The sequence below is a fragment of the Artibeus jamaicensis genome, unplaced genomic scaffold (genome assembly GCF_021234435.1).
Source record: "Artibeus jamaicensis isolate MK-2021 breed Jamaican fruit bat unplaced genomic scaffold, CSHL_Jam_final contig_387, whole genome shotgun sequence".
Classification (NCBI taxonomy): domain Eukaryota; kingdom Metazoa; phylum Chordata; class Mammalia; order Chiroptera; family Phyllostomidae; genus Artibeus; species Artibeus jamaicensis.
The window spans coordinates 30,270,705-30,284,935 of NW_026521812.1; the positions used below are offsets into that span (position 1 = coordinate 30,270,705).

Genomic DNA, 14,231 nt, shown 5'->3' on the forward strand with positions numbered 1-14,231 from the left:
GATGGCGATGACAATACCTATTTAACACATGTTGTTTTGAAGAATTACTGAAAAAAATCACTAGACATGTAGGTGTTCAATAAATACACTCCCTTCTCTTTTCTTGTAATACCTCAATTAAAGTTGGTAAAACAAAGCCCTTGAAAGCTAAAAATAACAAGATGCCTCTCTCTTGAAGCTAATGTTATCATGCCAAGGTCGTCAAAACTGGTGCTGGTGGTGGGAGGGGTGGGAATAAAGATGCCCACTTGATTTTTTTTTCGGTTCCCCCACTTTTAAATTATCCATACTTTTGCTAAAATTTGTGTGTACATCATAAACTTCTGTGAAACACGATCTTATTCTTTGTACTTACAAGCCTTTAAAAATGAAGTTAAAGGGAAAAATTGAGCGCACACACATTTTGACCGATTTTCTGCACCGAAGAGGAAAGGAAAAACAAAAACATCGCACATCAGCAAGTTCGGTGACAGTTATTTAAAAGAGGAAAGGCTTGAAGCTCGGTCTGTCAGAAGGAAAAATCTGCCCAGAGTGCATTTTTGCTGTTTGTTACGGCAGATATCTTTCCATGAGCACGTGGCCAGGACCTAAATAATTGTGTAATGTAACGAGAGTATTTTTACAAGTTCATGCAAAAAACAGCGCTCTGATAATGGCCAGAAGACTCTAATTCCCGACCTTGGTCCGGGTCCTGGTAGCCAGCCCCGCGGGGTGCCGTTTCCTGCCCGCAGCCTCGCGCGGCCCCAGGTGAGTCCTGCGCGCTCCCCGCGCTCGGCTTGCGGGAGGGGCTGGAGCGTAGGCGGAGGGCGGGCCGCGGGGTGGGTGGACGGAGATCCGGGCCCCGACTGCAGCCTGCGTTCGTCGGAGCCGCTGTTGCAGCCGCGTCCTCACCCTTTTCCCGGGCGTGCCGCCTGGAGGCGCGGAGCCCGCCCCGCGCGCCCCGGCCCTGCAGCTCCGGCCCGGGCGGAGGCCGCCGGACCGCGGCGATGCAGGGCGGGGGCAGGGCGCGGGGTAGGTGACTTTATCCCGCCTCTGTTTCCCTGCCTCGGGGAGCAATGACATCACGCGGCCTTGTCCAGGCGCCGACACAAAGAGAGGCGCGGAGAGGCCGCTGCGGGGGAACCCCGCGGCCGCCCCTGCCGCCCTGGACCCTGGGGTCCCGCCGGTCAGGTCCGCCAACCGTGGCCCGAGCGCTTTCAACTCCTCCTTTGCCGCCACCGCCTCGGTCGCCGCCGCCCGCGCCGCCCCTCGGAGCGCGCAGCTGAGCCCGCGCCGGGCCGCGCGGGCCCCCGTTCATGCGGTCGCCGGCCCTGGGAGGGGCGCCCGCAGCCAGCCGCGCAGCATGCACTGGGGGGTTGGCTTTGCCTCGTCCAGGCCGTGCGTGGTGGATCTGAGCTGGAACCAGAGCGTCTCCTTCTTCGGCTGGTGGGCCGGGTCCGAGGAGCCCTACTCCTTTTATGGGGACATCATCGCTTTCCCTTTGCAGGATTACGGTGGGATCATGGCAGGGCTGGGCTCCGATCCCTGGTGGAAGAAAACACTTTACTTGACCGGGGGAGCTTTGCTGGCCGCGGCTGCGTATCTGCTCCACGAACTCCTGGTCATTAGGTGAGCCGAGAGAGGGCCCCGCATAGGGGCTCCCGAGGGGCACTTGGGCAGGGCTGGCCCAAGGTGAGTGGGGGGCGTGCCAGCCCCTCACGCGGCCGAAATGCTCAGAGGCCTGTACTTACCTTTCCCCAGAGGCATTCCATGGGCACCTGGTCGTGAAGGGCAGTTTAGAGTTGACAGGAGAATTAAACCGGTATTGGGAGGGAAAAACATTTGTCTCCCAATCTTTCGGTGCTGCACGCAAAAAGACTCTGGGCTGTGGAGCAAAATAGTCTAATACGAAATGCCCTTAGGAAGAGGCTAAGTGCAATGTTTTTGCAACAATAGAATTAGGCCCTGTAGAAATACTAAGTTACACTTTTCTGAAATCCCTTATTCGTTTATAGATAATAACGCTGGAACATTAACCACTAACCTTATCTTTTACTTAAAGGTTAGTTCTCCACTATCCCTCCCCAAATATTAAGATCATCAAAAAACTGAAATTGCCCAAGGTCCAGAGAGACCTCTGCGTCCCTGTTAAGGATGCATGGCCAGGTGTGGCGGTGTGCAGTGTGCTGTTGGGATGCAGGCTTAACCTGGCTCTCTGCTAATCTGGTATTTAAAACTAAGCACCATCTTCAGGTGTAGATGCCATGGTTTGTGTGAGCCAGGGGAGATCCGAGCACATGGGCCCCTTTGACAACTCGGGAGTCATCCAGGGCCATAAACAGTTGCATGGGCTGCCTGCCGCAGAATGTTTACGGGATTGACTTGGAAAGACCAGAAAATGGAGGCCCCGCTGTTGATGCTTCCTGCTGGTCGTGAGATCTTTGTTTGAGCAGGATAATGCCATAGGCTGCTGAGACGGTCGTTTGGCTAATTGCTACGTTAATTTGCCATTAAAATTTCTGTGCGTTTGAACCCTCTGTTACTGGGAAATGACGAGGTGAGCAATTTTCTGTCCCTGTTGGCCAGTATTTTGTAAATACTGAGAAATGGGTCCACATTGCTCTTTTTTAGTGGGAGTCTGAAACAGTAGGCTGTAAACAAAGGCAGTGACAGTGACCTTTCACAGGCCTGCAGGCATTCCAGGAGGGCCCTGGGACAGCCTAACTGAGGTGGCCTGAATATTTCTAGTCTCAGAGGGTGGGGAATCGTGTCGGTCTGGAAAAATGTATTGGCTTTCATATTATTTAGTCGTAATTGGGAACTTTTATTTTTGTCATACACATTGACTGCTCTCACCTAGCCCAGTGCCTTGAATCTAGGTGAACCAAATAAAAAAATTTTTAAGGGAAATTATCTCTCTAGATTATTTTGCTTTTGCTCCTGTTAAAACCATTTCAAGTTAGGTTTTAAGCTATATGAAAACCCAAAGCATGTGTGCAGTAATTTAAAAGGTAACCCTGTTGTTTCTCAACTACATTCTAGCCCAAAGACGTTTCAGGATCCCAAACCATGTGGCTTCTCACCAGTTGTCCACTTTGTGGAGGGAGTGAGGGCACGGCTTCACAGGACTGAGTCTAAACCTTGCTTAAATGACCTTGCGGAAATAGAAAGGAGCTCAGGGCTCACCCGGGAGCAGGCCACGCCCTGGTAGGTGTGGTCGCTGGACACAGAAGAGGCCTGTCCACCCACAAGTGTCCTTCCCTACTTAGGGGTCTGCTTGGATACTTAATTAGTTGAGGTGTTTTTAATCCTTGGTTTATTCACTTTTGTTTCTTGACAAATGCTTAAAATCCTGTTACAATGTAAGTAATAAAAGTGCCTGCCCATTTTCCAGCCCTTAGCAGGGCTTCTGCGGAGCAGTGCTTTACTTGGGTGATTGCATTTATTTGTTACAACTAGCTTTGGGTGCTTGATCCCCACTTTATAGGTAAGGAAAGTGCGGCCCAGGATGGTTAAGCAATTTGCCCAAGGTCACACACAGTAAGAGTAGTAGGATCCAGATTCAGGTCTGGGAATGCGCGTCTGCTGAGCTCGAACTTTTCCACCACTGGGTCCTAGAGACTGTCAGTCCTGAAAGAGGTTTTGATGTGGGGAGAGGAAGAGAAATATAGAGAACTGGGGCATCGCTTGGCGAAGATAGGCCCGTGGTAAGGACCTGAGTTTCTGACAGCCTTTAGGGGCATGGAGGGATAGGGGGGAAACTGAGGCTGGGGACTGATGGTCAGAGGTTGCGTGTTAGAAACCTCCACTTAGGGTGAAATCAGCAGTTTTCTGTGTCGTTTAGGGAAAACACAAAACAATGCAAAATATGCAAAATGGACAATACACTTCAAACTGGCTGCTCTAAGTTCATCGGCAATTGCCTAGACTCCACCACCCTCCTTCGGTTTGCTTCTGTGTGGACTTAACCTTAACCTATGGTCAGGTCTCCAGAGTGGAGGGTGAGGTTGACAGATGAGAGGTATTTGTAGTTACATTAATGAGTAGAACCAAAGTAGGTATTTGAGATTTTATTCATGTTTTCCCCACCACAATATTTTTAAACAAATGTAGTTCCAACCCCATGTTTTTTCTCCTTGAGTGGAGGTAGACTAGCATCTGTCTTCAATTCAGTTTGGCATTTGGAAATGTATGATTTGTAAGTTGAATGACTAAATTAATGACTTTTTACTGGTATCTCATTTGCATTTAAGGTACATGGGCTCAGCCTGCGCTAGAAAACTTAGGGAATCAGAGCGGGGTCACTTGATCTCCACAACCAGCCCCTCAGCCGGACACAGGCACGGTCACCTGTGATGTCTTTCGCCACAGGAGTAGGGGCCGTTCTCACTGCCCTGTTCTCTTACACAGTTCTCATAAGGTCACTTTATAAAACACAGCTGTCCAGGAAATGGGTCACCTGTTTCTCTGACCCTAAGTTGGAGAGAGGCTCCTGGTGTGTGGAGGCAGGGCTCTGGGGCCAGACTGAATTTAAATTCACTCTGCTTTTAATCAATCATGTGAGCCTGGGTTGGAGGTAACCGTCGTGGCTGCCGGGTTCTCTCATTTGTAAAGTAGGGATGGTAACAGTAGCCTTCCTCATGGAGTTGACGGAATGAGTTAACACATGTGAAGGGCTTAGCACACCGTTTGACATACAGTGAGCACACAGTAAAAGTTGGGTATTAGTGACTATAGACTTGCATTAGAAAGTTCTGGGCTTGAGTGGTCTGAGTCAAACTGGCTAATAAAACTGAGGAATGGTCCATTTTGGTGTAGTTGAAGTGCTTAAGAATGGGGGGACTGGAGCTATTAATAATTTGATCTTAAGTTGATATTCCTTGAACAAGTTATTAATGTCTCTGAGCTTCAGTTTCCCTGTCTACTATAAAATGTAAGTATAGTATATACTTAAAATATACAATTTTGAACTATAACAATACCCACTCTATAGTGCTACTGAAATCACTTAATATGCATGTATACAAACTCATTGGCATACACACTTGTCACATAGAATCCATTCTTATGGCATGGCCCAAGTTAACCAATAGAATGAGATTGTTCTGGCCAGTGGCTCAGGGAATTTTGTATTTATCTCCTAACCTTTCAGTTCTTAAAATTTTGCCCAGCTAATTTACATGAAAATACTACTCCATGACTTCAATTATTTAACTGGACAAGATCAGTTAGTTGTCAAATCTGCAATTTGTACTTTCTAGGAACAAAGTCTAAACAGCTTCTTAATGTTAGTATTTGACCTTCCAAATATGTCATCTAAATGAAAACCTTTGTTTCATAGCAAGTATTGCCAGAAAGCAGTAAATATTCTTATTCTTTTGACCAATATTTTCCAAATGAGCCATTCTTCCCTCCTGAAGTGGCATGGGCACTTGAGTGGTAGACGTCTCCAAGAGAGTTTTGTTATATTGAGGGGAGATGCTGTGGTGTGTGAGCATCTGTGTGATGATGGTACGAAGAGCTCATCTTTGCTTGCCTAGAGAGAAGCTCTTGAGGGACTAGACTAGGAGCAGCATGAGGGAAGCAGAGTCTCAGAGAAGGCCAAGGAGAAGGGTGGGAAGTGGTTGGGTGGAGTGAAGGAAGGAAATTACAGAAGGTTCCCGTGCTGCGCGAGTGGAGCTGTGTGGGATGACGAGATTTTGCAGCATGAGGGAATAAGAGCATATCTCTTTGAATAAGAATAAAGCCCACCTTCCTTACCTAATGCTTGATCACTCCCCAAATGTTTACAGATATTAACTTACTTAATTTTCAGGATAATAATCGGTACAGAATAGGTACAGTTCTCACTTTCCCTGTGAGGGAAGAGAAGAGGTTGAGGGTAACATGGCCAGTAGGAAGCAGGAGTTGGACTTGACCTCAAGTGTCCAGGCGTGGAATCCAGTATCCAGTATTTGCTTCCTGATGGCTATTGAAAACTTGCACCAGGGAGTCCTCCCCACCCAAAATAGCAGTGTGTGTGGCTGAGACAGAAGAAGGGGAAAAGGTAGGGGCACTCAGATAAACGCTGTGTGGTACAGGTAGGGACTGTGTGAGGGTGAAGGATGGGACAGCCCGGAAGCCAGGTTCCTGGGCACCACAGGTGAAAAGCCAGGGGAAGGCACGGAGCGTTTGAGAGGGACCAGTGTACGCTGCGTCTCAGATCCCCTGAAGACTTGGGTCACGGCAGATAAAGCAGCACTGTTACTTCAGGGTTCTGGGGATGAATAGACTGTTTCGCGGTGCAGTCTAGTGGTCAAGAACATAGGCTCTGACTACCTCATTTAGTCTGGGTTCTGCCGTTCATTAGTAATGTGACTTTGGGCAAGTTAATCCTCTGTGCCTCAGTTTCCTCATCTATCAAACATGGATAACAATAGCACCTCCCTCAGAAGCTTATTGTGAAGGTTAAGTGAGATAATACCTGTGAAGCCCTCAGAACAATGCCTGACACATAATAAGCCCAGAATATCATTTTTATCCACCCAACTTGTCCCTGGCAGGTAGACTTAGCCAGTAAGGGGGAGAAGGGGACATATACCCGAGAGCACGCTTCCTGTCCATCGGTACCAGATGGAGGTTGATATGTAGTTACTTTTCTGAGATTTGGGGGTCATGGTAATAACAGAGTTTCTAAGGTCCTTTTGTGTCTCAAACAAGCTCCCACTTTCTGAGTGCTTCTGTGTGAGGTGAGCCCCGTGACAAACAGATCTGCTTGTTCATTGAGGAGCTACAGCCCAGATCCTCAAGGTTGAGGAACTAAAGGAACTAAAATGTATAACATGTGGATTGTTCTTTATTTCTGTTCTGGTTTTAACAGGAAACAGCAAGAGATTGACTCCAAAGATGCTATTATTTTGCATCAGTTTGCAAGACCTAACAATGGTGTTCCCAGTTTATCTCCTTTCTGTTTGAAAATGGAAACTTATTTAAGGATGGCTGACTTACCCTATCAGGTACTTGTGTGCAAATATGTTTTATTGTCCTGACAGCGATGTTGATTAGAGGGCATTACCCAATCTCCCGTGGTGGCGGTGGGGCTGGCACTTGGTGCTAGAGGGGCATGGATGAAAGCACCAGTGCCCAGTCCTTGACGGCAGGAGCTGGTGACTTTTATGTTCAATGTAACGTGGGATCAGAAGGGCTATGAAATTTGTAGGGTTCAGGGCCATGTTATTTTTTTTCTGACATAGAGTGTAATTCGGTTAAGAGTTTAGGTAGGCTCGCTGGGCAGCTTTAACCCAGGTGGATGCACCATTGCTTGACATGGTTTTACCCCTTAGGTTTCTATTTATTGACTGCACTGTGTTTTGTCTCCTGTGAACCCTGGGGGCAGAGCGCCCACACGCCACCTGGGAGATGTGTGCGGGTTTTGTGAGAGCTTCCCTACAGTGTTCCCTGTTTGGTGTGGGTGACTTTCAGGGAAACACCAGCTCAGTTCAGCATTAGAGAGGGAACAGAGGAGGGGACAGGGCAGACACTTCTCCCCGGGTAGTGCTTGAGCTGTGTCTCACAATTTGATGGATTTGTATTTTCATTGTCATTCATTTCTATGTATTTTTAAGAATTCTCTTATGTTTTTCTTTTTCACCCAAGTTGTAGCTAAATGCGATGTGTTAAAAGTTTTTACTTTTGTTATTGTTTTTTAATTCTATGATCAGACTAGGTAGTCTTTGTGATATTGATTCCTTGGAATTTACTGACGCTTTAGCCTAGTGTGTGGCTATGTTTTATAAATGTAAAGAGTACTTGTGTATTCTCAGTGTGCGTGTATAGCTCTCTCTGTGTCCTTGCACAAGCATATTTAGTGTATTGTTTAGACCTTCTATAGCTCTGCTTATTTTTTGTTTGCCTGTTCTAGCAGTTTCCAAAAGGAATGGGTTAAAATATTCAAGTGTATTTGTTTATCTCTTTTTTCTGTCATTCTGTTAGTTCTTTCTTTAAGAGTGTTTATGTATTTGAAGTTATACTGTTAGGTTTATATGATATGAAAGATCACATCTTTTACTGTTTCGTCTCTTTATCTAGTATATGTCACCCATCTCTGTCCCTTATGACTTTTTTATCCTTGAATTCTATATTATCAGTTATTGAAAATGATTCTTGAGCTTTCTTCTGACTCCTATTTGCTTGAGGTATCTTTCTCCTTGTTTCTTCCTTTTTTTCCTCCTTTCTTCCTTCCTTTCTTTTTTCCCTTTCTTTCTTTCTCTCTTTCTTTCTTACATGTGTATTTGTCTTTTGTTGTATGCGATGTATTACTTATATTCAATCTGAACTGGTGTTAGGACTTATTTTAGCATCTTATTTAATACTTTTCTCCTTACTATTACTTTGTTCTTAATATTTCTCATTTCCTGCTTTCCAGTGATAGATAAATTGTTTTCTGTCATTTTAAACAGATTCTACTTTTATTGTTATCGTGTTTGTGCTTAAGACCCCAATGTGTGTTTATTTATGTCTATTTATTTATTTTTAAATTTTAATTGTTGTTCAAGTACAGTTTTCTCCCACCCCAGCCCACCCCCCTCAGCCCTCCCCACCTCCCTCCCATTTCCACTCCCCCCCTTGTTTTTGTCCATGTGTCCTTTATACTTGTTCCTGTAAACCCTTCTTCTTTTTTCCTGAAATTCCCTCCCCTCTCCTCTCTGGTCACTGTCAGCCTGTTCTCTATTTCATTGTCTTTGGTTATATTTTGCTTGATTGTTTTGTTAATTAGGTTCCTGTTAAAGGTGAGATCATATGGTTTTGTCTTTCACCGTCTGGCTTATTTCGCTTAGCATAATGCTTTCCAGTTCCATTCATATTGTTGCAAAGGGTAGTAGCTCCTTCTTTCTTTCTCCTGCATAGAATTCCATTGTGTAAAGGTACCATAGTTTTTTGAGCCACTCATTTACTGATATTTATTTCTTAAATGTATCCCATTTTGTGTTCTCCCTCTCATGGTACAAGTATGTTAGCAGGTTCATGTGAACCTTGCTTGCATCCCTTTCTTCCTGACCCTCATCCCATTTGCATTGCTGGTATGTAATATTTTACTTCTGGAGTTTTGAAAACATGCTCTTGCTCTCTCTCTCCCTCTCAATCCTCTTTCAGTCAACAAGGCTTTGCTAAGTTATTTGACTAGCCGCATTTCCCATATGTCTGATCCTACAGGATCTGTTTATCTTTTCTATGGGAGTGTTTCCATGACGACCATTTTCAGAGGGAGCCTTAAGTGGCAAACTATCAGCAGCTTTGCATGCCTGAGAGCATCTTTGCTACACCCTCACACTTGATGATTCTGTGTTCAAAGTTCTTTCAGTGATTTAAAAATTATATTTTCATTTTAGTATAAAATTTAACAATATACCTCCATTGCCTTTTTGCATCCATATTGCTATTGAAAAATCTGATGTTAATCTGATTCTTTTTCTTCCTTTTTTCTCTGGAAGCTTTTAGAAATTGCATTTAATTTTGACATTCTTAAATTTCACTAGAATGTGCCTTGGTGTGGGTCTTTATGTACCTTGTGTGGTTCTTTATAAACTCTGTTAGTTTGAAATCTTTAATCTTTGTAATTCTTTTCTTTGATATTTGTTTTCCCTTCTCTCTGTATTTCCCTGATAGTGAAGGCTCTGCTTTTATTTCCTGCATCTCTGAATGTAACCCTTCATTCTTTTCTTCTTCCTTCTGGGAGGCTACATCTCTCTGAGCTTCTGTGGCTCTGTTCTCTTTGTATATCCACCATGCTGTTTCTCTCATCTGTTGTGTTCAACTTTTATATTTTCCTCGTAATATTTCTCCTTGGTTTGTGCTGTTAATCTCTTCCATTATTTCTTAGAGGATATTTACAATACTAATTAAAATTGTTTAGTCTCTCCCAATAACTCGGCTTCATGTTGTAGATATCCAGTCTGTTGCCCTTCTGTTACAGTGGTCATACACTTCTGGTATCTAGTTATTTGAGGTCTCTTTTCACCAGAAATGTCAGCTTGCCCGCCTGGGAATTTCTACCCAGCTCTCTGGTCACAGGTTGTGTACCTCAGAGGGAGTGAAAAAAGGGAAGGAGGTGAGCCCCCGGCATTCCAAGGCAGTGTGGTCTCTCCTGTTTGCTGCCTCTTGTCCAAATGACTCCCACTGACCAGGGACTCACCTTCAAGCTCTTACAAAGTAGCAGCATTGAGAGAAGGCGGTGTCCTTGGATGGAAGCTGACCAGCAGGGAATTTGGAGAGGGAGAGCTTCCAGACCCAGCCAAGCATTTGACTGCTGTGATAATATCCCACCCCCCACACCCCCCAACTCCTGACACCCTGTAGCCTGTGCTTTCTGAGCCAGTTCCTCCACAGAAGAGGGCGTGGGGTCAGCAGCGACCCTGCTAAGGCAGCATTGGGACAAGACGAATGTCATGCTCTCCGCTTGGAAAGTGCCATTATGGAGTCCTGTGGGAATATGGTGGAGGAGTCTGGAGGTTGCGGGGTCTGGGAGGGCACAGGGTCTTTGTGCCTGGAAACTCAAGTACAAGTGTGAGTCTGGACAGAAAAGCAAGGAGAAGATTATTCAGGACTTTCTCAGCCAGTGATGGAGGAGAAAACAGCGATAAAAACAAACGGGGCTTGACTTATCTCAGTGCAGTGGATCAGATTTGAAAGATCGCTGTTCAGCTTGGTGTTGACGGTCGGCATCAAAGATGAGTGTCACCAAGGGGCACAGACCGGAGGGGACTGCGGTCCAGGAGCTGCCTGTCTGCTCACTCTCACTCTAGGCTGGGTTGCTCCCTGCAGCCGTAATAGCTTTGGGACAGTTACGCTCCTACACCTGAATTTTGTGCTTCAGGTTTCAGGCTGCTTTTACCTCCACCCCCATGAAACGATCCTGCTGTTTGTTCCGACCGTTCCAGTCTTGCTTTCTGGCCATCGAGTGCTGATTGCCACTGGCCCGTCCTTACCAGCAGCCTAACCAACTGCCTTTGTTCATGTTTTGGAAGAGCTGCTTTTTAGTTAGTATAACTGGAGCTGCAGGGCACATGCCTCACCGTGAAGCCTGGAGGTAATACAGAGAAAAGGGAACACTTACCCCTTCTAAAATTACTATTTTTTGTTGAGTATATTATTTTTAAAAGGGTGGTATGGGGACGTTTTTTTATTCTGTGAGGTCTCTGTGGAAAATAAATGCAGGGAGCGTTCAGCACAGGCCAGAGATTCCACGTAAGAGGAAAGTGGTTCTGTGGTTTAAAGGGGAAGCTCCATGCCTGCCTGAGGGCCTTGAGCCCCACCTGCTGTGAGGAGGGGGTTGGTTCCCTCCAGAGATGCCTGGGATGTGGTGGCGGAAAGTGCTAACTTCTCCGATGGTCAGTGGAGAGGTTCGTCGTATTCCCAGGGTACCCCATCCTCTGCCCCTTCTGCGTTCTGTGCCTTTTAAAAAAAGATTAAAAGGTTGTATTTCTAAAAGCACAACTTAATGTTTGAAGCTTTTATATTTTTAACTTAAATAAGACTAGAATAAATATTTAATAACCATTAATAGGCACTCACAAGGCTTTTTTTAAAAGCCTGATGTATTGGTCATCATTATTATCTTTTAAAATCTGGATATAAATATTAGTAGGTTACTTTTTAAAACTTTTCATTTTGTAATCATTTCAGATTTATAGGAAGTTGTAAAACATGCACAGAGAGGCCCTGCAGATATGGCTGATTTTTTTTTAAAAATTAATTATTTAAAAATTTTTCTCATTTATTGATTTCAGAGAGAGAGGAAGGGAGGGTGGGAGGGGGAAGAGGAGGAGAGGGAGAGAAACATCAGTTTGTCGTTCCACTCATTTATGCATTCATTGTCTGGTTCTGCTGCGTGCCCTGACCAGTGATGGGGTCTGCAGCCTTGGCGTATTGGGATAACACGCTAACCAACTGAGCTACCTAGCCAAGGCTGGTTAATTTTTTAAAAAAACAAAAATAGCTTTATAAAAATACTTTAGTATTTTTTCCTGATTATATATATTTGACATATGGTTCTTATCAGAATTTCAAACAACAGAAAAAAGTAGAAGTGGAAAGTGAAAATTACCTGATATCTACTAGCTCGTGATTACTGTCACTGATAGTTTGGACCATCCTCCCACTCACTTCTCTAGGCATGCCTGATGACACCCGCATCATTTGCAATAGATGGTTGTATAAAAAGCATGTATTTCACAGAACAATTCTTTTTAAATAAGAGAGGAAAAGAGAAAGACAGTGGCTTCTTTGAAACTCTACTCTGGTTCTCAGTTTTAACTTTTGATGTTCCATTTATTTGCTGATCTTGCCTTTTTTTTCTCTGATCTCTTAAAAAAAATTCTAAGCTACAGACAAGTTGAAAGAATAGGAGAGTGAACACCCATATGCCCTTTGCCTAGATTCAACTGTTGTTAATGTGTTGATTTCTCTGCTTTATTTCTCTTTGTGTATACCTTTTTGGGCAATTTCTTAAATTGCCCAAACCAGTTGAAAGTAGATGGCAGAAATCATGACACTTCATTCTTCACCATTTCAGTTTGCATCTCCAAAAAATAAAGACCTGCTTCTATAAAACCATCACCCATATTATAAATTATAATATATAACATAATAGTGGGTGCATGGAGTTTTTTTTCAGTGTGTTATAGCCCAAAAAGTTTCTCAAAGTTTCAAATTCAGCCAGTGGGAGACTTTTGAAGATGGTTTCAGGGGTGCAGGGAATATAAGAGATATGAATTTAGCTGAAAATTTGGGGGCAGCATGACTGTGTAGTAAATCAGAATGCTAAGACTTTGGGATTTCTTTTAAGGTCTCAAGTTCTGCATCTCAGAATGGTGATGGTGATGTTAATCCTACTGATGAATGTACTTTGTCAAGTAGTTCATGAGCATTTTCTCATTCGGTTCTGGCAACTGTTATTGTATCATCCCCAATCCACAGATGAGGAAACTGAGGCCCAGGGAGGATTAGGGAGACTCAGGGAGGTACAAGGTCACACAATGAATAAATGGCAGAAACAGATATTTGTGCCCAAAGCCTGTGCTAATAACACAGTGTAGGTACAGATGCAGTGATCTCACCTGGGACAGACTTTCAGGGGGAAACATCAGATTGGAAAAAACATAGAGATTTACTTCTTCAACTTCCCAAAATTATTTCCAGAAACTACACTTAGTGGGTTGGTCAGACTCCAGTTACTCAAATAAAAATAGACCAGAAGTTCTTTAATATATTTAAGGAAGTTAAGGACATTATTATAAATATGTACATATATACACACACATACACACAGGAGTGGGGCAAAGTAAGTTTACAGTTGTTTGTATAAAAATAATACAATAGTTATAAGTAATAATACAAGAATAAACTGTTTTGTGTACTCACAGTTGTAAACCTACCTTTGCCAGCCTGTGTATAATAAAAATATATACCTATATAAATATTTATTATTGTTTAAAAAATAATATAACCACACTTAGAAAAATTAAAATGGATGGAAAATGTTACTTGCATCCACCCTGCATCTAGTCTTGACAATGACTTTTGACATTTTTGTGTTTCCTTTTAAAAAATATTTTTTAATTCATCTAATTTTTAGTTAGAGTTAATGATAGTGTCTTTAAACTGTTGTCTTCTGCTTTTTTAAATTGAGTAAACAAAATAAAAAGTTTCTCCCCCTTGCCCCCCCCACTCAGTACCCCCTTCCCTCCAGCAAGTCTCCCCCTTATATTCATGTCCATGGCTTATGTATATAAGTTCTTTGGCTTCTCCATTTTCTATACCATTCTTAACATCCCCCTGTCTATTTTGTACCTATCAATCTGTACTTCTTAATCTCTGCACCTTTTTCCCCATTCTGCCCCCTCCCCCTCCCAACTGATAACCCTTCAAATGATCTCCATATTTTTTATTCTGTTCCTGTGCTGCTTGTTTGCTTAGTTTGTTCTTTTATGTTCAATTATTGATAGTTGTGAATTTATTGCCATATTTTCAAGTTTTGATCTTCTTTTTCTCATATAAATCCCTTTACCATTTCATGTAATAATGGCTTGCTGGTAATGAACTCCTTAAGCTTTACCTTGTCTGGGAAGCACTTTATCTGCTTTTCAATTCTAAATGATAGCTTTGCTGGATAGAGTAATCTAAGTTGTAGGTTCTTGCTTTTCATCACTTTGAATACTTCTTGCCAGTTACTTCTAGCCTGCAAAGTTTCTTTTGAGAAATCAGCTGATAGTCTT

The 14,231-nt window shown here is 43.6% G+C and overlaps 1 protein-coding gene across 2 annotated transcripts in view; it reads left to right on the forward strand.

The window, feature by feature from the left end:
* Positions 1 to 870: 870 nt before the first annotated feature.
* Positions 871 to 14,231, forward strand: part of FAXC (failed axon connections homolog, metaxin like GST domain containing) — a 68,907-nt gene continuing 55,546 nt past the window's right edge. The window contains exons 1-3 of one of the 2 annotated variants that reach the window (XM_037145482.2): positions 871 to 1,011; positions 1,487 to 1,608; positions 6,839 to 6,974. In XM_037145482.2, coding sequence (XP_037001377.2) covers positions 1,502 to 1,608; positions 6,839 to 6,974 — 243 coding nt within the window. In that variant the 5' untranslated portion in view covers positions 871 to 1,011; positions 1,487 to 1,501. Of the gene's footprint in view, positions 1,609 to 6,838; positions 6,975 to 14,231 lie in introns of both variants that reach the window. The other variant, XM_037145481.2, reaches the window with a different exon arrangement.